General features: G+C 42.1%; 1 protein-coding gene across 3 annotated transcripts in view; it reads right to left on the bottom strand.

The window, feature by feature from the left end:
* LOC147141096 (uncharacterized) overlaps window positions 1-27,241 on the bottom strand; it is a 125,077-nt gene that overhangs the window by 30,623 nt on the left and 67,213 nt on the right. For 2 of the 3 annotated variants that reach the window (XR_015088300.1, XR_015088301.1), the window contains exon 4: window positions 14,136-14,249. Coding sequence is in view for 1 of the 3 variants with exons in the window: in XM_086042492.1 (XP_085898618.1) it covers window positions 4,506-4,523; window positions 14,136-14,249 (132 nt within the window). In the remaining 2 variants the exon portion in view is untranslated. Of the gene's footprint in view, window positions 1-4,426; window positions 4,524-14,135; window positions 14,250-27,241 lie in introns of those variants that run through there. The other variant, XM_086042492.1, reaches the window with a different exon arrangement.

Here is a 27,241-nt window from a genome sequence, read left to right as displayed (position 1 = left end):
AATTCATAATAATTCAAAAACAATTTGAGAGCTTAGACCTGCTTTCACAGAGGCCTGAGTTTATTTATTATTTACTGTTTCAATCAAAAATGTAAAAGCACAATTTCAATTTTTAAAAATCGAGTGGTAATTACCATCCTCTATTCTGTTTCAAAATCGCCGATATCGTCATTGTCTGCAAACTGTCTTAACCGTATATCACGATCGCTTGGTTCCACTGGTTCAAAGTTCACAAGTGCGTCGCCTATATCACTACCGTCACTTATTTCAGAGCTGCCGCGTCCGCCATTACTGCCTGAAAAAATACTGGGATATCGTACGAGGGCTCACAACACTGTGACGTATATATTCTGATACATTTCAATGGCTAAAAGCTCGTGAATTGGTTAAAAAAAAAAAAAAAAAAGCAGCGCTCTCGGCTCTAGTGGTAGAAACATGTTAATGCGCTCCTGACCTAAATGGGTTAAGGGACCCCAAAAAAAAAAAAAAATGTTTTTAATTCACAATAATGTTTTTAAAATAATCGTCTGATTATTGGTTATCGATTTTTTGGGTTTGGTTTGGATATCCAAACTCTCCCATGTTGTGTTATTTTGTCCCCCAAGCTGTTTTGGAGCACCTATCCTATCTGTGACACAGTGCGACTGGCTTTGTGTAAAAGGGAAGGGCCGCCACTGGGCGCTGGGCACGGCAGCTGCCCTTATCAGCAGGTCATAAGGGAGACTGGCGGGACACACGGGACGGGAGGAGGCGAGGGGGCGACGGTGCCGAAGAGTGAATGGTGGGACTGCTGCTTACCCACCCGTGTGGTTTTGTTCTCCCGGGGGACCCCTGCTGTGCTGCGCAGGCATGCAGAAGGCAGATAACCACGCTGGATGATGAATACGTTCAAGCACAAACAACACACTGCAACAATGTCCACTGATTTGTGAAAAAAAAGTGGCTTTGCATTGTTTCTTCGCACTTTTATGTTGACACCTTTTCCCCGAATATGTCCGTCAACACCTTAGTGTTTGACGAGCTGATAAAATGTTTCTTTCAAAACAATCGTACACAGTATATATGTGTTTAAAAAAAAGAACAAAAAAAAGAGTGCAGTAACAGCACGCTTTGCGGCCTACATACTTTATTGGCACAAGCTGCTTCTCTTCGTCTCGCACTGGTTATTTTCCAGTCTTTTTGGTGGAGAGCCTGCACTTCCTCAGGCCTCTGCTTACGACGGAGGACGGGCCCGCAGGGAGCCAGCGCTGTAATGCTAAACGGAGCCGTCTACCGCTGCGTCTGCAATGTGGTGCCAGCGGGCCTGCCTGCCTGCCTGCCTGCCTGCCTGACTTCAAGACGCACACTCCGACGAGATAGCCTTTCCAGAGTCGCTGCTTCAACGCAACTCAATTAAGGCGGCATTCAAATGCATTTCATCTCGTATTGGAGGTGGATGCTCTGTCTGAATGGTGATTTACGGGCTCATATGTTCCCTTCTGAATGTCTGGAGCATACCTGCTGTTATTTGCCTGTATGAGTTACATTCTGTAACATGTGGAAAGAAAGTGACGAGAGAAGGTGGGCGGGGTTAAAGTGAATGGAAAAAAAAAAAAAAGAGAGAAAGCAATGGGATATAAAGCACAAGTCCGAACAGTTTAGCAAGATTTCTAGTCAGTTAATGCAAAGTTAGAATTATAAGGAGCATTAATACAGACATTTTTCATAAATAGATTTTATAAAAAATATAAAGGCTTGAACCTTACGCCTATGAAATTGTTTTATTTAGGCAAGGCAAGGCAGCTTTTTCTATATCACATTTCATATGTAACTCAATGTGCTTCACATAATCAATAGTACAATTACGGAAAAACTGATTTTAAAAATTCTTTAAAAAAACAAAATCATAGATATGGGAAAAAAAGCATGCTTTTAACATGGATTTTAAAGTATTTACATATACGGCTGACACTTCTGTTAGCAGCTTACTCCACCTTCATGCAGCATAACAGCTAAATGCTGCTTCACCATGTTTGCTTCGAAATCTGGGTTCCATTAATTGCAGTTAACCTTTCAGTGATTTATAGACCAGTTGCAGAACTTTGAATTCTATTCTACAGCTGAGTGGGAGCCACTGTAAAGCCTTTAGGACTGGAGCAATATGCTCTGATCAGAACCCAAGTTGCAGCGACCCCTGAGGACCCCACGTCATGGCCATTTGATTAGACTCAAAACTTCCAAAGCATCACAAAATAACTTTTTTCCTCCACTTTCGTTTATTTAATGCTTTTTTTAAAAAATGTGATTAACTAGCGACCAGTCCAGTGATTAACTAGCGACCAGTAGTTTGCCTTTTACCTGAAGTCAGTCAGGGGTAGGCTCCACCTCTCCACAACCCTCAAACTTATAATAAAAAAAGATGAATAATAATACATCTTGCCCTCCCAAAAATATTTACATTTATTTCGTCAGTAATAAAAGATCATAATAATTGTCATCATAATTATTATTCTGACAATGATTGTTATTATTACTACTATTGGCAGTAATTGTGAAGCTACTGAATTTATTGCAAAATGTTTCTTGCAAATTTGCACATTTTAACTTGACGGTATTACACAGTTGTCATAATACAGTAATACATTTAAAACAAATGAATCCAGTAATAGCATCCACACCAAAATTAAATTGCCTATGCCATACCCAGCAAAATGTTTAGCTGGCAGTATAGTGGTTTTTGATTTGGTACTCAGGCAACAAAAAAGCAAATATAAATTGACATATTGTACATGTGAACAGATGTAACAAAACACTCACGCTTTGCAAAGGTAATAAGAGCCAGACAAAAATGTCAAAGTGGATGAGAAAGCGTTAACAAGCACTGACACTGACTCACTACAGTACTGCAGTGGAAGAGGAGAAGGAGGAGGAAGAGGAGGAAGAGGTGGGGAGGAGGGGATGCTGGTCTTAGAGGGGGTCTGGGCACTACAGCTTCCTTCTCAGGATGTGTGAGGAAGGACCACAACATGTTTGTTTGGTTGTCTATTTCTTCCAACAAATACTCTTCTTTTGCTTTTGTCCTCATCCGGATTGATATCATTCAATATAAAGTATGCTACATGTCACAAGTGAATGCATTTTAATGTATATCCATCCAGAAAAATGTATCCATGCTTTGTATATGGGCTTTTAATAATAATTCACAGTATGTCTCCTAAAACTCCTCAAATATAATCACTCCTGTTCATGTTTGCCTATCGGCAACGATTGAAAAGTTCTGAGGGAACTTTCACCGGTTCTTTCATCTTTAATGCTCGCTACGCTAAGAGCAAGGAGACTGCCTATTCTCAGTCGAACCGTTTAATGGATGCCAGGAAGATCGAGCCACAGCCGTGGAGCCTTACCAGATGCAGAAAAAGATCTGATATGTCCAAAAAATGATGCCTACTCTTATCCTTTCTTGGCCATCCCCACACAAGAGGGCAGCTCTGCCCAGCCTAAACAATGTGTTGGCTTCTTTCCCTGTGTGATTCCACACTCTTAATTGGTTTCAACTAGTGTGCAAGGGTGCAAATAGAAAGGAAGACCCGGAGCCAGGAAGAGGTCACAGTGACACAAAGGCCTAGCTCAAGTCACCCATCTAAAGTACTTATGTGGCGAAGAGGACCGATCTAACCGTGGCTGTATTCAAAGTGTATGCCACAGTGGAGGCAGGCCTGTGGCTGGGAAACAATCCAGTCAAGTGTGCACTTGTACACCCAGACCCTGTAATGAATCATCCGGTGCGGACTTAATGTGCAATCAGCAAAACATTGGCTCAATCAGTCTGCTATTTCTGGGGGCAAAACAATGTCACATATGTAATGCTTTCAATTTGTGGAAGAAAAACAATATACTACAACCGCTGGTAGGTGAATTGTAAATGATTATGTCATCTTGACTAATCACACAGCTCTCCGGGCTGTACATTGTCATGCGGTCACAGCAAATAGTGCTCGTAGATATGTACCCGCATGCTATAAAACACGCCTGGTCCTCGCCTCCTCCGGCTCTCTTTTATCAGTCAGCAAACAAGTGAAAATGAGCGCCTGCCCCGTGCACGCAGTATGGAATTCCAGCCATTCCCCTGCGTACGATTTTCCTGCCTGCTAATGTAATCGGAGGGAAACAGAGTCGGCTTCCCAACACCACAGCCTCCAGATAAGAGCCATTTATCACGTATCATTCCTCGGCGGCCCGCTCCGCTTCAGGCCCGGCCAGACGGAGGCCCGGACCCTGTCAAATCACGGAACCAGTCTCCAGAGGGGCGCGCGGGGCGTTTAGGTGTCTGGATTTTTGGCTGCGCTCAAATGGAACGTTCACGATAACGAGACACATCTATGTCACGAGCGGGGCTTCTACTCTGAAAAGGTCAAAGAAACATTGGGCTGGCACGTTGCACATTTGCGTGTCATTTTTATTTTATTGGTTTTGACGCACTGTGGTGGAAAGGGAATCCAAAGGGGAGCAGGAAGTTGGCACGTTGCTCATGTGAACACGGGAAGCTGATTGAAAGAAACATGTTTCACAAAATGTTAAGGCAGCCTTTTCACAGTGACGCACAAGCATGTCATTTTTCTGTCAATCTTTGCGGAAAAGAAAAGTAAAAAAAGACTTCAAAGACATTAAGGGGACATGCTGTATCATGCACTTTTTTCACTATTTAAAACAGTTCCCAAGTGTCCACGTTACACTTCCAGTTTTTGTCTTGCTGAACTTAGCCTGATTCGAGCATTTGGCTAGGTGTCTCATGCAGCTGAGCTACCTTTAATTCCAGACCACATGTTGCTGGGCCAATGGCTGGTAAAAAAAAAAAAGGGGGTTAATTCATTCACTGCCATTGACAAATTTACTTGTCTTTTCACAGTCCAACCATTCAATCCCAGGAATTTATTTATATTTTTTTCAAATTTTTGTAAATGTTAGGGTAAAAAGAGGGTCTGAAAATGTCTGGCAGTGAATGAGTTAATTAAGGGGCCACTCAGAGTGTGGTTACGGGCCACATGACGCCAGTTACCCATTACTGCAACATAAAATTCAATTTGTTACAATTTTTTTTTCCTGGTAGTTCTTTTAAATGACATTTAATGATGAGTTCTAATAGTTTTCAAATGAATGAATAGTGCTGTTTATTAACCGTGATTTCAATCTCAATTGAAATATTTAGGATTTTTATTTTTTCCACAATAGCCGAGCCCTATTCTCATCGCGGGCCTCAAACTGTGAGGCAGTCATGCTAACTGTTAGGCCCACCATTCTTCAGTGTCGTTTACATTTTGATACCAAACTAAATTGAATTGAATGGGATTTTCCTTTGAAAGTTTCAGATTCGTCTGAGGAAAACATGACGGAATTCTGCTGCGGTCTCCTGCAGCGGACGTGTGGCAAAGCTCCAGCAGTCCAACAGCCACACACGCGCTCTCCTTCACAGCAAACAAGCAAGCGTCCAAAACAGGACGTGCGGGTCAGAGTGGTCCATGTCTGCTTTCTACCAAGATTGATTGGATCAAACAAGGTCCAGTGTTGTTCAAATAATGCGGCGAGCCCTAATCCTCTCACCCCAGCGCTTCCAGGGGATCCCACGTCTGCTCGCCGTCTGTCACAACGGACATCGGCGACAGCCTTGGCGGAAAGGACGTCTTGGATTTCATCAGTGGGGTGGGCGGCTACGGGTTGTTTTCCTTATTGCGTGGCATTTCTTCAAAGGCTGGCAAAGCCTCAGGAAAAGGTTACCTGTGGTTTTATTTTGCGGTGGCGAGGGCACCTTGTGCCAGCTTTCAGCCTGCTGCAGTCCGACAGAGAGAGTTACCTACTTTGGCTTTCCATACTTGAACCTGCAGGAGATCCAAACTGCCTGCGGCTGAGGCTGGAAATAGGATCTACGATCCCGCAGCCTTCTGAAATGACTTCCATGACTACAACGGGCACAACTGAACCCCTGGATGCGGGAATAAGACCCCTGGAGACGTCTAAACATGTCAATCACTGACAATGTGACACTGTGCACTATAATGGACTGCAGTCTTAGCAGGGTTGAACATAATACAATAATGCTTTCTGTGTGCCACCAGCCAAAACATTAGGTACATCTCATGTGAGCCAATACAAGTGTGGAATCAAAAATTGTGCTTTTGCAAAGATAATAAGGGCCACTTTTTATTGAAACGGTTTAAAACAAAAAAAATCACAAACCCAAATAATTCTTCAAAAATGATGATTAACATTCATATCGTGTATATATACATACATCCATCCATCCATCCATCCATCCATCATCTACACCGCTTATCCTCACAAGGGCCGCGGGAAGTGCTGGAGCCTACCCAGCAGTCTTCGGGCAGTAGGCGGGGGACACCCTGAATTGGTTGCCAGCCAATCGCAGGGCGCACAGAGACAAACAAACATCCGCACTCACAATCACGCCAATTTAGAGTGTCCAATTAACCTACCAAGCATGTTTTTGGAATGTGGGGAGGAAAACGGAGTACCCGAAGAAAACCCACGCAAGCACGGGGAGAACATGTAAACTCCACACAGGGAGGCCGTGGCCGGGATCGAACCCAAGACCTCTGAACTGTGAGGCGGACGTGCTAACCGGACAACCACTGTGCCGGCATATATATATATTTATAATAATAATCAGGATAATAGAATAATAGTAATTTAATAACGGGGAAAAAAAACAAAATACTAAAAAAGATGGGGAAAAAAAATACCAAAAAATATGGGGAAAAAATAACAACAGCTAAAGAAGCAAAGCCCCACTACACTGTCAATGATATTGCAAGCATCTTCTAACTGCATCAGGGGCGGCGGCATGTCTGATGACCTCGATTGTGCTTTTGGTTCTACAAGTCAAGGGTGTGCCCAAAGTCACTTACTGTTGATCACCTGAACCACAAACTCTGGCAGCACAGCAGCAGGATGTTCCTCAGCAGGAGACTTTTCTATTTCTGTTCCCTCCCGTAATTACTCCCAATTCGCACAGAACACCGTATTGGTGCCTGTTTTTTAATATCCTGTACTTTGCATGAAGCAATAGAGAAGAGGAAGGGTGTCAGTGTGACATGACGCAGTAGCTTGACAAGGATTGGCCTCGTGTGTCCGGCGTGGACCTTTCTGAGAGGCCTGCATTTCTTCTTTGAGAGAGCGACCAAGCACAGGAGAAGAAAAAGAGAGAGAAAGTGAGGGAGGCCGGGGAGGTGAGTGAGCGCAGCTGACAGGAGCTTCCTCTGGGTCCTGTGCCTGTTTTCCAAAGGAAGTGCAAGAGGCCTAATCTGTGGCCTCCAGAGTAGTTAGTGAGGGGCGGGGCAGAGGGGGTGGTCATTGGGGGGGGGGGGGGTATACGTAGTGGCCCCCCAACTTATTGTCCACTTTATCATCTGCTGCTTGAGATGGGACTTGCTCCATATGGACTTCTAGTGGAAAAGAATCCAGAGGAGATTGCCGGGGATGATGAGAGTAGCTTACTGGGAAGTGCGCACGTGCCACGAAAACAGATTTATGACAAGATCGCATTCATAACACACAAGGGGTGAGGGGGGTGGCGGGGGGACGAGAGGGATCCTGGTTGCAAAAAATGAAAAGGGGACCACATTATGTGTTATTCAGTCTTTGAAGAACAACAGTCAACGCTTGCTATTCACAATATACAACGCAACATAATAGTAAAAATTCACGGACCCTAAAATAAATGTTCATTGCCTGTATTCATAGATTGAAAAATACACACAACACTATGATCCCAAAACAGTAACATTATCTCAAAGTCATGTTTAATTTACTTTTGAATAACGTATGTATTCATTCACAAGCATTACAAAGCCAAATAAACATTAATACTTATACTACAATATTGTACTTTCCTGTACTTGTGCTTTTTGCATTATCAGTGATGGAACCTTTCAGCTGTCCTATTACTTACGCTACAAATCATTGCATCAGATTTCTTACATCCTTCCACTGCACACACTCCTTGTGCTATTTTGGGAATTGGCAAAAGCCCCTCCCCCCTTTGTTCCCACTGATTAGGGGGTCTTCTGGGATGTCCGACAGCCAGGACCTTTCCTCTGAGGGTTGCCAAGACACTCAGGTGTTTGCATGGATACGCACACTTCCTCCTTGGTGCACCACCTGCAAGTGTACTTGTGCGCCACTGGAGCTATTATTGCCGTCATCAGCCTCATCGGCGTGAATTTTATGAATACTGCTAACCTAACTGCCATCTGTTGCTGTCACCACGACAAGATACCGCACGGAATAGAAATACAAATGTTCCTTGTCTCACTTTTGGCAAAAGGGCGGGTAAGGGCGGGTAAACCAGCTTTGGTGCGTGGAACACATTTACAAAACAGGTATATTTCAAGTGGCATATATCCGATAACACGTAAGTAACCCACATGCACATACGCCAAATTGAATACAAACAACTCCACAAGCGTCAGTATAGACATAAAAATAATATGTAAATAATACAAATGTAAACATTGCAAAGCATTTAATTGACCTGCGCTAACTCTCCTCACCAGTGCTATAAGTGAGGGTAACCTGAGCATTACTCCACTGGCTGCTGTCGACAGTTGCTTTCCAGGCCAATCCAATTTCAAAGCACTTACATTTTTTTTAAAAACTTAAAAACAACAGGTGCATTTCATAAATAATGTACAGTCATAGTACAGGAGGTGAAAACAATAAAACACTACCCTATAGTAGCAAATAAAATCATAAAAGAGAACCGGCAACTCTTTGCCTATGGATGGTCAGGAAACGCCAAGGAGATTACGTTTTTATTTTTACATTTCTTATTTAATGATGGACACACCTCCAATGAAGTGTATGTAGACCATATTTAATCGCCTTTCGCTGTGGTGGTATTTTTTTATGTGCACATTGGTGTTGTACCCCACCATACCTGTAAAACCCGCCGGGGTGTACAGAATCTTACGAAAGCTGTAATTTGCCCCTACATATCTGTATATAATCTTACACATTATTTTCGAATGGCTGCTGTCGCGTGATCGGAAATCAGCTTCAGCCGACGGAATCAAGGTCACGCAAGAATATCGTGAGGCACATGAATGAGAATCTCGCGAGAGCGCGGAGACGACACTTTGCAAATAGTTGAAGCAACAAAGTACAACTCCATTTAAAAAAAATAAAATGGTGGCATTAAAATAAAAAAAGTAAACATGGTAGGATTGAAATTGGCCATACAGCTTCGCGATGTAAGGCGTACATGTTTGAAAAGGTGTTTCCACCTGTACAAATTACGCTGAAAGTGTATTGAAGTCAAGCGCTATGCCTACCTCCGATCCGGAGACATCGGATTACATAAGGTTTTTTTCTACGATGCCATGATGCATATCCAAGCTGTGACACAAAACAGAATAATGTCACTTGAGCCATGCAGTGTAATGGAGCCTCAAAGTCTGAATGAGGACATAGCGCCACCTATGGTAGCGGAGTCACCTTGCCTTCTTCCAGAGCCAGGCCTCCGGCTTCGAGTTGTATCTCTTCGTGGTGAAAAATGACAGGTGATAGAAGCTCTCTGATCCCCTTTGACACCCTGTAATCGAGTTAAGGTCTCTGGATTAGAGGTTCCTTTTGAACTGGGTTGAGGTCAGTTCTCTATTCTGCCTGCTGCATAGTTGAGAGAATGAGAAAAGGGGCTGACATTGATTTCAGGAATGTCTGCGCCGGCAGGATAGCGATAGACGCGGAGACAAAGGGGCAGACATTTATAGGACTTGTAGAGGAGATTTTTGGGGGGAGTTAGTTGCTCTGGTGAACAAATGTACTGTCTGTATATTTTTTGTATTTTCTTGTGGTGCTTCAGCATTCTACCAAATTTCCAACTTACGTTTGAGTGTCTCACTCAAATCAATTCTCAAACCTGCGATATCATATCAAGTATATTCTAAGCCTGATGATGGATCTTCAGCACTTGGGCTGTTAAAGTCATTACAAAGTTCCATTTGGCTCGACAATCTGTTGACAGTGACAAAACGGCGCAAATCCTGACTCACCTCATCATACCTACAAATAGAAGATGTACTGTAGGGGTATATTGCAAGAGACGACGTTGGATAGGGTCACAATGACAAGCAGTTGAATGTACGTTGTGTTTCTTTATCATACACTACTGGCCCAGCTAGCATAAATTTCCTCGGTTTACGACGTAACCTGAAGTTGTGTGCGCTGTTGCAACACACTAGTAAAGTCATAATTACAGAGAAACTTTGCATTACAACACTTTTAGGTCATAAATATTAAACAATCAAATGAAAATAAGTATGGCGGTAGGTACGTGACCTCATATTTTTACGCGCCATTTGTAACCTCCAAATCGCATTGAACATGATTGTCGGCAAAGAAACACCTCAAAAATGTAAAGAACACAACACACAAGAAAATATTGAGTACTGTTAATGGCTCCCCTCGCCCCAAGTGTTTGTAAGTGACTAAATTAATAGCTTGAACCATGAATTTGAAACTATACAATGATTAGAAAGCACTTGAACACATTCACTACCAGGCCAGTTAAAAATGCATTTTAAAGTCTACAGCTGTCAACGGCAGTGAATGAGTTAATATCATTTCAAACTCATCTGGCACCACTGCCCTTAAAGTAAATGGCTAACTGGAAGTGGACATGTACAGCTGTGAAGAACTTCCACAAACAACCCGAGCCAAACATCTCCTCCCCAAACTAAAAATCTCAGTTGCCATGTATCACCTCAACGCTCTTCCTCGACACCAGTTACTTCTGTAGTAAGTCTTATCTATAACGTTACAACCATTCTCAGCTTTATTTGTTGGCAGACACGTCGAGGAGAACGCATGACCAGCGACGGTATGCTGCCGCGTTCAAACTTCAACTAGTCCAGACCTCCCGCTCCTTGCCCGGGCCTGGCATGTTGTGTGAAGGCAGGAAGGAGAGAGATTCGCTGGTGGCTCATTAAAAGCCATTAAGGAGCAGCGCGCAGACAGGATACGTGTAGTGAATAGAGGAAAGCGGGGCAGGGCTGAGGGCACTGTTACTCTCTCAACTCCTCCTCACCCCCCTCCAACGCTCACACACTGTTATCTTCTCCGCACAGCACTTCCTATGGCCCCACGTGCTTTCTAACAAGCTCCTGCTCTTAGCTGTGCCAGCTAATGTCTCACACCCTCTCTGACCTGATGGCCAGGAGTCCAGGCGCGCTGATAACACATTTTTCATTGCCGCTGCCGCTATATTTTCATCCAACACCTTATCTCTCATTTGTTCCCTTTGTTTGAACATATCTTTGCCCCAACTCACCTCACACTCAGTGTTTCTTTTGATATCTGTTTGGTACAGTCAGTGCGTACAGCGAAGGGCCGGATGAGCCTCTGTAAAAGCAGAGGGAGCTGCAGCGTGCAGGATGGCCTACTGTCTGGGGCAGCTGGGTCACTGAGGTGTTAAAAAAGGGGTCCGTCACGGTTGCCATTTTGGCTCGGCGGCGTCAAACAGAAGCTCCACCTGAACGTGACCTGAGGCCTGGCAGGCTAGCAAGATGCGTTATCAGTAGCTGACGATCATAAATCAAGGGGATTCTTTGGAACAAACGGCAGTGAATTTCCATGTAGCCTCAACAAAAGTAAGTTGAGGCTTAGCTTCAGGACAACAACCTGAAGTCAAGCTTGGGGTGTAGCCTAAGCTGAAGAAGGCTAAGCTAATCGGGACAATCAGTCAAAAGTCTAGTCTGTGGTGTATAGTTTGTAGTACTTTAGAACTTTACCATCCATACATCCATTTTATTGAACAGCAGTTGTCATTTTAAGGGTCAGGGGTGACTTGGATTCATTTCCCAGCTGACTGGGTGAGAGGTGCCGTACCACCCTGGGATGGTCACCAGCCAATTTCAGGTATAACTATATCAAAAGTGGTATTTGCTGCCATTTTCAGCATGTTCAGAGTGCCCCAGCTTTGAGTTTGGAAGGTTCAAGGGCAATTGGAAAAATTTGAGGTACATTTTTCAGGTACCCACTACCCACAAACCTGATAACCTAACTTCAAACATTACCTAAAACACACACACAAGACACATGCTTTGGTTTTATAAGATTCTAGGACCATTTTTAATGATTGAGGACCATAAGCATATTTTTTTATGTTTATAATTAACCCTTACCCACTGACTTTAATTGACTTTAATTCTACAATGGTATGTCAACACCATTCCCAAAGACCTCCGAGCCTTTGAGACTCTTTCCCTAGTTGCTTTTTCAATCTTTTTTTTTTTTTTTTTACGGTTTTGCTGTGGGACCAATCATTTTGTCCAATTATAAAATCAAACATCTATTGTCTTCACTTTCCACGTCTGTCCCGTCAAGCCCACTCTTAAGCCGACTCAGTGACGAGCGCTAGAAGCTAAGCCCTCTTTCAAGGAATTCTCAGTCACTTGACACCCTTGACCCTGTTAGTGTTTGGACTCTCTCCTGTTACAGATCACTCCAGCTAGAATTTAACCCGCATACTGGCACATTTCAGGCCCCAAAAGAAAAAAAGTGTCAACGGTGAATACTGGAACAGTTTAGTTGTCCCTCATCAAATATTAAAATAAATAGTGCTGTGTCATTACAGCCGTCATTTGAGCGAGAATCGTTTTTCTCTTCCGCGTTTGAGGTGTTGCCACAGTGACTAATCCTGTTTTCTCAACTGGTCTGCTCGCGCTGACGGAGGCTCCGCGCTGGAGTTTGCAGGCTTTAGGAAAATCAAATGGGAGTCAATCAATGTTTTGACAACCAAGCGGCGGCGTTCAGAACTGAATGGGTGCGAGGGAGCAACCGCGCACATGTCCGAGGTGTTACCTTCCAGGTCTGCATTTTCTAAATACTGCTGGGAGTGAAGCCTGACAAGTTCAAATATCCCAAAAGAATTATGCTTACCCCACACATGTTTTTCATTTGATTTCCTCCAGTGAGAATTAGGATTCTTGAAATGATTTTCCCTTGCATCAAACTTCTTCTTTTTTTTTTAATCAATTACAGTCAAATTGATGAACAGAAAGTGAAGAAAAGAGAATTTCAAGCATTTGCTTTCCTGTGAAGAAATGCAGAGGAATTGGGGTGGAATAGCAGGTGACAGGTGCCACAAGTTGGTTGGCTCCACAGATGTGAAACACTTCTCAAAAACTGCTTGAGTAATTCACTGGAAAGGAAAATCCTCAGACAATTTTTACTTTATATATTAACAGTACACGTGCCAAAATATTTTTGTTTTCAGTTTTCCTGATAGCATAAGGATCTTCAAGAAGTTTACAATAACACCAATACAGTTTAAATGTGTAGAAAGTAGCTTTTTTGTCTTAAGCACTTGGCAAAATCACTAAAGCAAAGTCATCAAGTTAGCAACGCTTAGTAGTGCACATTTTTCACGTAAAGCCTCCAATCGTCATGGTAACGAAAGCCATAAAAGGCATTTGCATGAGATAGAACTGCCCCACCAAACGGATTAATTTAAACCTAATTCTATTATAAATCTAAATTCGTTTTTAAAAAATTGTCAAAAAAATGCATTTTTATGTCCGTATTTTCTTTTATCTGATTTACTTGCCAGTTGGTTCAACACCATTGGATTAAAAAGGTGTCATTTTTACGACCAATGAATGTAAGATTGAAACATCAAGTCATTATTAATGATAAAAAAATATTTATGGCGCATCATCGTCTGGGATAACCTCCTCCATTTTAGCTTTCAGACACAATACAGACGCGATCTAGTCGAGCAGACTAAGCACATTTGTCTCAATAAGTGATGAGTTTGTGTCCCGTTATTTTCTCATTTCCTGTACTTAAAATAAGAAAGCCGTGTTTGCTTTTACGCCAAGTGCTAACTCATTCCGAAGCTATTTATCAAATAACTAAATCAATGAGGGGGCCTGTTTTCAATACTTTGTGGTCGGGGAAGTGTTGTCACATGTGCAGACAGCATTCCATCCTCCTACTGTATCAGCTCTTACTGGCACAGCAATGTAATGGTGCACACTGCAATGGTGATGAGCAATACAGCTGCATGGATTTCATATTTGTGCCTCTTCGGCTACAAAACGATAGCCTCGCGCCCCGCCTGGCAGCCCCCAGGGGAAAAATACCTCAGTGTGTCGGTGGCTTGCAGATGGATGTAGAGGATGGCGTTCTACTTGAAGCCTGAGAGTCAGCTGCACAGGAGGCCGACGCTCTGCCTTTAAAACCCCCATGATGAAACCCTGCAGGAAGAAAAGGGCCATCATAGGAGACACAATGACATAATCGGCATAATTATTCATGCTTTAAAATACAGTGCAACCTCTAAGGGCACAATCACACTCGGCTGAAATCTGCAGCATGGTCATCTTTAACAATTTTTTTTTAAGGGGCGAAGCGTTTGTGAAGTGTGTTGTTTCACTGTGATTCATCACCAAAGGTAGCAAATGTAATGCTTTTGACATTTTGATATTAAAAGTGCTTTATGAGTGTTCAATTTCACTTAGAATTAGCTGGTTGAAGATTCAGCATCAAAGTGAACACAGCAGCTTGTGCTGACCATTAGCAAGCGCAGGGAAACCCATTTGCTAATTGACTGGCGCGTCTTTCGAAACAAAGCAGCTGATTGGTTTATACTTGGCAGCTGATTTCTATTTATGTTACGTTTTTAATGGCTTCCTGTGCAGCTTTCCAATCAAAGCACGGCTGTGTGCTGCAGATTTGATTCAAAACAAAGACAAAAAAAAAAATAATGCTTCTGCTTTCAAGGGTACTACTGGCTATTTCCTGTATTTGGAGTTGTAAGTCACTCATCATGATGGATTAAGGCAGAATTGCAGGTATTCGACACAAGATACAAAAATCTATGTGACTTTACATGGGCTAACAAAAAAAGGGCAATTTCTGTGTGAACAAGTGTGAATGCTGGGGAGCTGACGCTGAAATGTTTTGGAAAGATGAATACACTATTTAAAAATTGGGGAATTCTTTGAATTGGTTGAACAATGGTGAGTTTGAAGTGAATGTGTCCATGTTACATTACATTTAGAAATTGAAATTGAAATTGAAATGAAAAATGTGGAATCCTCCTTGTCGAGCAAAGTAGGATTTTTTGGGATAATTTGTTTTTACTGTTCAGCAAAACTTAAAGGGGAAGTCTATCCCCCAAAATTCTTTGAAATAATATGTTCCGTGTGCCTTCACTAGTCTAAACGGGGAATTCTGATTAATATTGTGTTTGTGAAATTTGAGTTAAGCACCAAAATCCACCCATTTTCAGAGGGGACGGCCATTTTGTCACTTTTGTCAACTTAAAATGACATCACAGTTGCTCAGGGCTCAGATAACGACCAATCACAGCTCACCTGTTTTCTGAAGCGGAGCCATGATTGGTCGTTATCTGAGCCCTGAGCAACTGTGATGTCAATTTCACTAGACAGAAAGTGGAAAAATGGCCGCCCCCTGAGATAGCTAAGACAAGATGAATTTTGCTGCTTATATATATATATATTCCACAAACATAGTATTAGTCAGAATGCCGTGTTTCGACTAGTGGGCCTGCATAGAACATATTCTTGAAAAGAAAATTGTAGGATTGACTTCCCCTTTGAAACATTTAGTTGAATTGCCCAACTTGTTATTGAAGTTTTTTGTCTTGAGATTGTGAGTTCACCCAACATTTTTTTTGCAGTGTGGTTTGAATTGTTAGAAAGATGGTGAATGTGATTTTTTCAATTTCTCCATATACCGTATTCCATATTTGGAAATTGTCTGATGGAAAACTTGTATTTTTTAAAGTTAGAGCAGTTTGAAGTGATTACGAAATTGCGAACTTCCATTATTATTTTTAGTCTCATGAAAATCCACATGTGACTTTTATTGAAACGTTTCCCATTTTGAAGTCAAACTGATTTGAATCAGTTGAGAAATTTTGAAGTCGAGGTAAAAAAAATCTTGTGGAAAATGTGGAAGTGGAAGTATGTGGAAATGTGGAATGTGCGAAAAAAGTCTAGCCTTGTTGAATAAGCTCAACATTTTGACATAGTCATTTGAATCGTTTTAGGAATGTGGAATTTTTGGCGCACCCTCCAACAAGTGAATGGAAGAATCAGAATAATAATTTTTAAAAGTGTGCAGAATTACATATGGTGCTTGGACACTCTTTAGCAATTGACAAGTGAGGAGCCTCCTGAGCATTACGCAGCACATTCTGCAGGTCCATTCCACCAGCGAGAGACAGGTGGCAGCAGAGAGCCATGTAGCCAGGCCAGCTAACAACAATAACAACACGCACACACACACACGCGTGGGTTTTACTGTACACAGTTAAAAATGGTTTGCTCCGTTCGCATTCAATTCTTACAGAAAGCAAGGGAGTCTGAAAGAACACAGCAGGATTTTTGATTAGGAGGAAGGGCTCAAGTAATATGCTATGTTCTTTTTTTTTTTTTTTTAGTCACCAAGATTTTGAATAGCAAATATATTTAAAACATGAGTGATGGCATAATCCAAAATACATGTCAGTCAAACAACTGGAGCCTTTTTCTTCCGTTTTTGCCACCATGGGAGTGATTTAAGGAAAGGTGAGAACGCACACAGACACACATTTCACACGCACAGGTTCTTTGCAAGTAAACAAATAAAAACGCGGGGCAGGGGGTAAGCCCCCTCCCCACTCTTTTTTAATTAGCTGCAGGCCGCAGATTGACAGCTGGTGGAGTTCGAGATAACACAGTTACAAGCAGTGACTCTAAATATTTGCTGGGTTGCACACGGTGGACACGCAGCGCCCGCACGGGCCCTCAGGAGACACATTATGGAAAAATGACAAATCAAGTCACGTGAGCGGAATGAAAAGTCATGCAAATAGCCTGTGACATGCATTCAGTCATACAAGAAAATTGGGACCCCCACCTACGGCATCGCAAGAAAGTTATTTGATGAAACAAGCGTTAAACAAATAAAAGATAAAGAATATAAAGATTATTTCACATAAATGTTATAGTCAGAGAAATGCAGTGCGGGTCTGGACATGTTGTCAGGGCTTTGGGACATGGATGCTTTGGCCTGGCATCAAAGTGCAGCGGTGGGCACAAAAGCAATAGACATTCCATCACATGCGCCGGCTGGGTGTCACGTTTCAGCGCATTGATTCCACCCAGTTAGTCGCTGTCCTTCACGAGGGGCATTGCGCTCCACATCCCAATGTGGGAAACACGTATTTTTTTTGTAGAAGAAAATAGGGGGAATTATATGCGGTCTTACATGAAAATGCAAACAAATGATTTGAGTCGTTTGTTATTTTCGTTAATTTTTTACTAGTAGTTTTTAAAAAAATGTTTAGAACGGATTTTTTTATGACAATACGTTGCATACTAAATATTCCGTTTTTCTTTCTCTCTTTGTAATTTAATTTAAATATAAAGTGCACTACAACGAAAATTTATCATTAATTTATTCTATAATAATTGCTTAAAATCTTCCAATTTTCAGGCTGCTTTTCACATCACCCACCCCCATCCATTCAACTGATCTCTTATGGGCCTTTCATTTGTTCACTGCTGAAAATAAATAAGCCATGATCGTTTGAAAAAAGAAAAAAACAAAAAATTAGGAAGAACATTTTGCACATGTATTCTTTAGTCTCTTCCAAAATTGTCTGTTAGGCATTTCCACCGTTCGAAATGTGATTTATTCATCATTTGCTCTATTAAATTTATACTGTAATTTCTTCCCGAAAAAATACTCATACATAAACAACCAAATTATGTGGTGATTCCCCAAATATAGGTTTTAATTGTTTTAACTGTATGTAGATAGATAGATAGATAGATAGATAGATAGATAGATAGATAGATAGATAGATAGATAGATAGATAGATAGATAGATAGATAGATAGATAGATAGATAGATAGATAGATAGATAGATAATTTCATATGGACTATCTCGTGGTAAATTTTTGTCGTTATTTATTCGCTATGCACGTTTATACAGTTTGTGCGTGTAAAAGTCAAAGCGTGTTGAACTTGCGATAGTAATAATAATAATAATAATAATTACTATTGTTATTATTATTATTATTATTATTATTATTAAACACTAATATTACTGTTTCAGGAGAAAAATGACGTGATGATGTGAAATGTCATTAGTGAAATTAGTGAAATGTCAGTACGTTTACCAATGTGGTCATACACACACAAACACAAATGGAAGCAATTAATTCATAACCCAAATGTTGTGTTAAACTGCAAAAAAAAAAAAAAAAAAAAAGTGCGTTAAAACACGATGTCATTAATGCACTGTATGTATTACACTGGCACTATCAGACTACAAAACAGGACATTTCATCTGATTTTCCTCTTCATTGTATTCACTGAAGAGACCACGAATTAAAATTTTACAAAGAAAAGATCACGTGCAGAGAGCATGACTTTGTCTTAGTCTTCATCCTTTAATGCACGGCTGACTAAATACAACTACGATCGCTGTATTAACAAAAACAGAAAGGAAAATAGAAATTGTCCAACTACTGAAAACGTGCAGATGTTCATGTTCAATTACATATACACATAGTTAATTACGAATAATAATAATAATAATAATAATAAACTTACAAAAAACATTTGGGGGAGTTACTGCACGCACGTGTGCGTGGGCATGCGCGTGCGTGTGTGTTCGTTTCCACCATGCATGTCAGACCGAATTAGAAGAAAGCAAAAGTGTGCCTGGGAATGTCAGGCAGTCGAATTTATGAGTGTGTAATGAAGCATTTCGGATGCAGACAGACTAAACAGCGTCTATGTCTGCACACACACAAACACTGACACACTTTTTTTTTTTTTCAAATTACTAATTTTAACCCACGTTCAGCAAAATAAATACAAATGTACATTTTATTGCCAATGAAAATAAATGTCGTGGAGTAAATGGAAATGCGTTGAGAGCACATGCAAAGTGTGGCCTCTGTAATGAGAGGACTTTCCATGTACTGCATGGACAAAAGTATGCAGACACACTTCTTGATTAATTCATCAATCAGGCAGGACTTGGTCATGGTCCCTTATTTCCCCTGAATCTTAATTCTTCATCCTATCAGGACATTTGGGACAATTTCAGCCTTTGTGGGAGCAGTTTGGAGAAGGCGAGTTTGGTGTGGAAAAACCTGCCCACAACGACTGACCTCTCAAGCCCATCAAGCATTGGTGACTGTCACACCTTATTTTTTCCTCTTGACAAAGTAGAATGAAGACGAATGGAAGCTGGTCAAATCAGAAACAAGCTCCATTTTTTTTTTTTTTACAGCTACTAACATCCTTGCGTTCCTTGAAGTGCACCACCCGGATCAAAGTTATCATTATTTTTTTTCCATAATATCGGTGCTTTTGTTATGTGGCCAAAAGAAGCTGAGCACTTTGCAACATGTTTGGGTGGAGGGAGTTCCCCATCATTTCCAAAGGGGGTTAACTTCTGCAGTGTGGAATTAGCTGGTTCTAGCTAGACGATATTGTGACTTGAGTGAGTGTTTTGCACCATGCAGGCTTCAAAGTGCTGTACATTGAGTAAAAATCAGACAAACAAAAACAAAGACAGTTAAAACAACAAATGAATAAAATAAAAATAGGAAACACCATAAAAACACTAAGGTCTCATCCTGAGTCAGAAACCATTGTATAAAAATACTGAATGAAATTAAGTTCTCATTTTAAAACCGTATTATTTATAATTGATCAAATACCAAATTATTTGACGAGAAAAAAATTAAGCATATCGTCACTGTGGAAAAACTCGACCAATATTGTCCCTTTTAAAAAGTTTCACATTAATGGAATGTCTGTACCGCGAAAACCCCATTAACATAAAAACGGTAAAAATGGATATGAGTGTTTTTCACAGGATAGGTAAAATTGTTTATTTTACTATATTTTACTAATATAGTGGACCCACACATACATGCAGTTTGGCAGCTGTGGATTTTTGAAAAATACATATTTTTAAATATTTGTCTTTAAATTGTATTGTGATTTTGGGGGCGGGCGGGGGGGAGCTAAATAAATGCACAAAATATCACAGGAGCGATGAAAACAATGAAGCAGGTCGTATTTGGCCCGCAGGCCGTACGTTTCCCACCATTGGAGTAGAAACTAAACTCTGTGTAACAGAGGGGTGGAGGGAAAGGCCTATCATTCCCAAGGGGCGTGGGGCTGCGTTTGTGTGGGGGTGTCTTCCTCCAGCGTGCACTGCGCTGATATGGGAGATTGGACTTGGATGAGCTTCTTGACTCCCCCCTGGCGGAGTGTGTTTTGACTAGCGTGCCAGCTCCCTGGCTGCCAGTCGAGCATCCAGACGCTCGCCGAGTGGATTCTGAGCATTCCGGTCGGAAGTGGATGCTTTTGAAAAGGGGACAGATGTTCCCCTTGTATATTTTTGCTCTTTCTCTATGTAAAAATGGTAAGCCATGTGCATCTGACCTCTCACCTCGGACATGGAGGAGTGTGTTATGCGGCCAACACGCCCATTTTGTCCACGTAAGGACTGCGCTCCAAAGTCTGGATGGGCTCAGCTGTCTTATGTAACAGCAGTGTGTGTGTGTGTCATCCTGGCACGTAAGGCGTGATGGGCTCCAGCCAGCTTCAGCCACATTATCCAAAAATATACTGCTTATATTCCACCTTCACAGTTTAAACTGGGATGGCACTCAGGACAAGGCAGACCTGCGCCAAGGTCGCGTAATTTGGAGCATACGATACCCACCTCCTGCATATGCCCAATTTGTTTTCGTTTATTCCAAGGAATCAAGGAGAATGTCACCATGGACCATTGTAATTGTTTCGAAAAAAAGCGGGAGGGGAATGAAATATTTGGTAGATAGATTTGTATGTAATGTTTCTGAATAAACACACAATGAGCTTTATCAGAACTACAATTGTCAATTTGTCTTTTTTTTATTCAATAATTTTGAAAAAAAAATGAATGATACAGTCACAATCCAGGCCTGTAGGTGGCAGTATGCCAACTGCTACACAAGCTTTTTACATCACAGCTCCATCTGCTGGATGCGGTGGGGCATTGCCCCGCCGGACCAAACACTCTACAATAAAATACAATAAATGAATAACATGCTAAATAAATAAATAAATGAAATAAGGAGATGTGCTGCTACGGACGAGTCAGAACTACCTTCGACTACCCACACTGATCTTTATAGTTCTGCCATTACAATGATGTTGACTGCTTCAGTTTGCTGACTGTACTGTAAATACAGTAAAATACATATACAATATATATATATATATAGTATAGTATAGTATAGTATAGTAAATGAATTGCACTGAAAAATCCCCCAAAGAGGGACCCACCGGGCATTTGTTCGACGGCTAGTCCATCCCTAACTGAGATTTACTTGCAGCTGAGCGCTCAAAGACACACACTGCATCTCATCTCATGCTCCCCACTGAGTCTCCATGACACATAATCAGACGCACTGCTTGCTACCCATAGCGTATGAAAGAATTTGTTCCATGTTTTGAACCAAACCGGCTGCCTGCATTTCCAAATTTCCATCATCTACTCTCTCCTGTTTGCCCGTCTTTCCACACATGCTCACACGCGTCTTCATTTCCCCCCCCCCCTGGCGCCGCGCTCGTGTCCTATCAGTTACAGCTGACCACCAGTCAGGTGGGTCGACGGAACGTTTCCAAAGCCCTCCCGGCTCCCCCTCCGGCCTGCAGACTCCCACACGGGCCCCACTCTGAGGGCTAGTCCCGTGTACGTAGTCCTGGCTGTGTGCGGGCAGGGCAGAGAGGCGAGAGACACCTGGCCAAACCGCAGAAAACACTTCCAGCTGCAGACTGCCTGATGCTAGCCGCAGAGAGAATTCAGGCCAAAGGTGGAGGAGCTCGCCGAAGTCTACTGCGCCACCAGAAGACGTTTGCCCCGCTTCAAACCGTGTTTATTTTCATCGCGGCGCATATATGTTCATGCGAGGAGTATCACCGTGGGTAGGCAGGGTTTTGACTTTAATGAGTGAGTCTCGGCAAATGTAAAGCAGGACAGTTCACTTTGGTATGCAATTGTCACCAACTACTTCAACCTTCTTTCCAAAAAGCATTGTGGTTTACTTGCAGGCTACATAATTTACGTTGGTGAATCCTCCTTCAAGCATCTCCAGTTGGTCCAAAATGCTGCTGTTCACCCGTCGAAAGGCTTCTTTATACTCCCGCGGGCGACGTCCGTGAGCGCATCACCGCGGCAACGCCGTGTGCAGTTTAACTTTATACTCACGCGCAACCCGCACGCGTTTCTTTTGAAAATATGTTGCAGTTTCACTCCAATTTAGGGGGCGTCGCTACGGCCGATACTGACGAGGACACCGTAGGGCCGGAAATTCCTCTGCCTCTTATGGCCAATTCCGGTCTGCGCTTTTAGTGCTGGGCAACGATCAAAACGACAGCGACAACAATGGATATCATGCCTGCTCCAACAAAGGCACCTAGATGACTAGACGATGCATTTAATTGTATGGCGAAAATTATCCGGAAGGTGGAAGCGAAGGTGGTGCGTGGGTGTGTAGGCTAACATAACACCTAGTTTAAACTAGTTTGAATCGCAGCAGCAACAAACTAGTGCTGTATGCCCTTTTCTGCGGTGACAAATAAATTCCCCTTAAATTACTGAGCCGGGCAAAAGTGTATGTCAACGCAACATGTGACATAACAGACCAATCATGAGAGTGAATGCGCGCTGCGTTGAATACGCAGCAACAATTTCCGACGTGTTCGTGGCATGTGCTGCAGACTTGTCGCCAACATGCATAGCACTACGCGTCGGTCACGTGATGCTGCCCGCAAGGACGCGGGAGTATAAAGAAGCCTTAACTGGTGCTCATAGGAGGGAGCATACAACTTCAACTTTGGCGTGCCTTCCCCGGCTCCTTGTGCATTTTACAGTTCTTTTAAAGCGGAAGTCAACATCTCAGGGGGCGGCCATTTTGTCACTCCAGTCGAATGAAAATTATATCACACACGCTCAGGGCTCAGATAACGACCAATCGTAGCTCAGTTTTAGAAAACAGGTGAGCCGTATTGTGCAAGCTTTTATGGGTCAAATTTTAAATATATGTATTCAACGACGGTCCAATGGTAAAAGTGGAACAATTCGATTCGGTTCGACTCAGTGGGATTACGATTCGATATGGATATGGTATGATGTGATTACTTTTTTGTTGTCATTTTACTTACTTTTGAATGTACTTATAAATGCTTTAGATTTATACAGTATATCCAATAAAAGACGAGTCTTTCATATATATCGATGCGTCCATCCTGGACACATCTAGTGTCTGTATGCGGCAATCTGCAGAACTTTTGACATTTTATGCTCAATCAACTGGTGGGTTCCACCATTGACCCTATTGCCATCCCACCTAATTCAAGCCAAAACCGGTTTTGCCATTCCAAACTGCACCCGGGCAAGATACACTGAAGCGCCCTGTGGAAACGAGGCTTTATTAACTGTGCCGCAATCGACTCCTGCTCGGCCACAATAGAAATCAAAGCGGGACAAATGGTGCTCCGGGGAGGTGAAAGTGGGAAGGCGGCTAGAACAACAGCTCCCTTTTCTCCGCGAGCAGTCGACATGAAAGAGCACATTATGTCTGAGATTAGAGGCAATTACACCGCGAGTGTGCTTTAAGACCTTTGTTTGCCAACACGACAGGAGGGAGCGGGGCTGTAATTTGATGAGGGGGCAGCGTGAGTGAGAAAGTCAGCATGGCGGAGGGAGCGAATCAAGAGAGGCCTTTGTCCTGGCTGTGGACAAGCTGTTGGCAGATTTGTTAGCTGCGAGATGAACTCCGCTCAATCATTTCATTGCGGGAGTGTCTCTATTGTCATCTCTATTGCGCGAGGCTACCGATTTTGTAGAAAGTGAAAAGGAAGCCACTTGAGAGCAAGTACTTTAATCTTGACCCGGTGGCAGCAGACGGTCCAAAGATGTCGTTGCATTGTCTCGGCATTTACCGTATTCGATTCAAATTGCACCGCAGGTTCATTCAGATGTCAGATGATTCATCTCGAACCTGCGCTCAAACAAAAGATCTCCGAGTCGTGACATCGCCGCACTCCCGAAGGGCCGCATTGTTCCAACATGGAGGCTCCTCTGGACAGGAAGCCAGCGGCTTGTTCCAGACTGAGCACATCTTTATTTGAGGGAAGTCATTCCGTTGATATATAAAACACCAAAGCGAGGTTTCCTTCCCTCCCTCCCCCCCACCCCACCTCCTCACTTTCCTGGTGCTATCCCCCTTCAAAAGGACGCGGGCCTTTATACCGGGTTCACATGCACACACGGGACCAGAAGGAAAACAAACACAGACCATTTAAAACATCAACCAACCTGCCTTCTGTTGGAAGGGAAGGCTACCGCGAGGCTCGGCCTGCCGGCTTACTCGCAGCAGCCAAACTATATTCTGCATCCACAGCCACTTTCACGGTGGTCATATAAGAGTTACGCTTTTTCATGGCTTGCTGTCCTGTCTGTAAAGCGGGCAACACACGTAATATATTAACCGATTTAAAAAAAACAGAGACCCCAAACTTGACGTATGTTTTTGCTGGTCGTTCTGGTGTGTGAAATTTGTTTTACAAACATCGAGACCATGAACATTACAGCTCGTGAAAACTGAAACCAAGTTGCCAGGACTACCTTTCTTCTAATTCCCTACTTCCGATGTAAGTGGATTCTTCTTAAGATGACGAAGAAGAAGACAAAGAAGACATGGAAGCGGAAGAAGAAGAAGAATGATAGTCATGGCCACTTGGTTTCGGTTTACACAGCAAGGATTTACAAGGCGCATTAATCCATCAGGATTGTATCCTTGGCAAAAATGTGACAACTTCAGGTTAAGGTAAGCCATTTTAAGATAAAAAAAAAAAAAAAAAAACTTTAATATAGTTATTAAGCGGACATTTCGTCATCCTCGTGCGCTGATGGAGGCAGAGCGCACTCTGCTCCCATTAATTTCTGTATAATCAGCATCTTGGTATTCAATCTCCATTTTGCATTTTAAAAGTTACATTTATTAAGTGTAACAACTTAAGTGTTTAAATGGGTGGTAAACTCACCTACAACAACCACTACTTTGTAAAAATTCATCTACCTCATGGATCATGGAATGTAAGATCCGCGAAAAGTGTGGGAATGCTGTACATTTACAACTATTGGCCCAACTGTTTTTCAAGCAGATGAGGAAAAAAAAAAATCACTGAACACACCAGGATAATCTTTAAGAGACATACATTTTGAGGCCTTGATGATGATCAGAAAGGGGGGAAAAAAACTCAAATTCAGTCCAATTATCAGTAGATATGTACACCAAAATACCCCAAACTCACTAACCACGCCCATTTGCACTGAAAGCAATTGTCACTTATAGACACTGACATTGCTGAACTTCCAATTACCTGAATGCGCAAAGTTGTACCGGTTATGCGAAGACATGCTCCGGGGAGTATTTTTTTCTGCAATCTCTGAATTAATGGCGGTAGTGTGAAAGGGGCAGATAGAATTCTGTGGAAAAAAAGAGGTCAACCTCTCGCCATTTGCCTCCTCGTTGTGCTGAGCAACATTTTCCCATAAAGATGTGTGAACGGAGGAAGAGGACCACCTATTAAAGTGAAATCTTAGCAGTGATGGATGGGAGCTTGTTGAGGGGGAGTAGCGCAGCGTGTACCCCAGGGGAGCGGGGGAGGGGGGGGGGTTGTTGTGGGGGGGAGCAGATGACCATGGAGAGGGGTGGTGGTGGGGGAGTAAATCCCCACTTACACCTCTGTGAGGAGACCTCCCATGCTCTCCAACTCAAACTTAGATGGACATCATCCTTTAGAGTCCTTCAAATTTTGCTCTGTTTCGTATCAAATGTTTTACTAACATCTAAAAAAATGTGTCATTTGTAGAGTGCTTAAGTGACTTATTGATTGTTTCAGCCACTGTAGTAGCAATTTGGTTGAGTTGAGGAAAGCTAATATTCTTGAATGTTGAACAAGCTCTACGAGAGTTTTGTGTAAAATGCAATTGAATAGATTTTTTTAAAAAAAAAGTTTTTGTTTTTCTATTACTGGATGTTTTGAAAAAGAGAAATGACAAAAATGGACAGCTCACAGTAGTTTGTTTTGTTTTGTTTACATTAGTGGCCATATGGTGGAAGCGTTGAAGTTATTATTTCACTGTTGTCTTGTTCGGGGTCGTCACATTCCGTCATCCTTTTCCATCCGAGCCTATCTTTTGTATCCACTTCTCGAACACTAACTGCCTTCGTGTCTTCCCTCACTACATCTATCAAGCTTCTCTTTGCTCTTCCTGGAGTCTAGCTCGCTGGCCTGGCAGCTGCATCCTCATCATCCTTCTACCAATATACTCACTCTCTCTCCTCTGGACGTGTCCAAACCATCTGAGTCTGCTCTCTCTAAATTTGTCCCAAAAACATCGAACCTTGGTTGTGCTTTTGAGGATTTGAATTCTTGTCTTATCCAACACACTTATACACCTAAAGCAAAACCTCAACATAATTTCAGCCACTGCTCCAGCTCAATTTGTTATTATAGATACAGCCGTTAAATATGTACTTATCATTCTATTATTAGAATTATTTGAATTGTAGAAATGTCATCATGGGTTACCATGGGCTACCAAAAAAAAAAGGCAATTATTATTTTGGTAATTAATTAGTCATTTAGAGACTTTGTTTGATTTAACATTGTCCAAGTCTTTGGAATTTCAGTCTCAACAGTCAACATTCTCAGATTTCTGCAGTCCTCAATGATAGAAGGATGATCGTTGTGTTGAATCAAAATAAAATATTTGCAAACATCTCCTTTTACCTTGGAAAACATTAACACTATTTGTGCCTTTTTTGTGAATCTTTCAGAATCTTCCTTGATTTATGTTTGCGATTTTTTTCACTGGCAATTTGAAATAGTCCTATAGTTGAATATAGGGATGAAAATGTAAAACTCTATTTAATCCGATTCGTCCATTAATTGACTATTAATATAGTCCTTAGTTGCGGCCCTAAAATAAAATCTGTTTGTGGTATATGGAGGTAACTTTTAACCCTGTTGTCATGGCGACCATAAATGCATATGAAGGCAAATGGAGGGCCACTTGTTGTTTAACGGCTGTGTGTGTGTGTGTGTGTGCGTGTGTGTGCGTAGGAATTAGTGCTGTACTGCTTT

The sequence above is a fragment of the Filicampus tigris genome, chromosome 10, assembly GCF_054856515.1.
Source record: "Filicampus tigris isolate MCC_2025a chromosome 10, RoL_Ftig_1.0, whole genome shotgun sequence".
NCBI classification, from domain to species: Eukaryota; Metazoa; Chordata; class Actinopteri; order Syngnathiformes; family Syngnathidae; genus Filicampus; species Filicampus tigris.
Note: the sequence above shows the minus strand (reverse complement) of the source record. Positions and strands in the feature narration are given on the sequence as shown.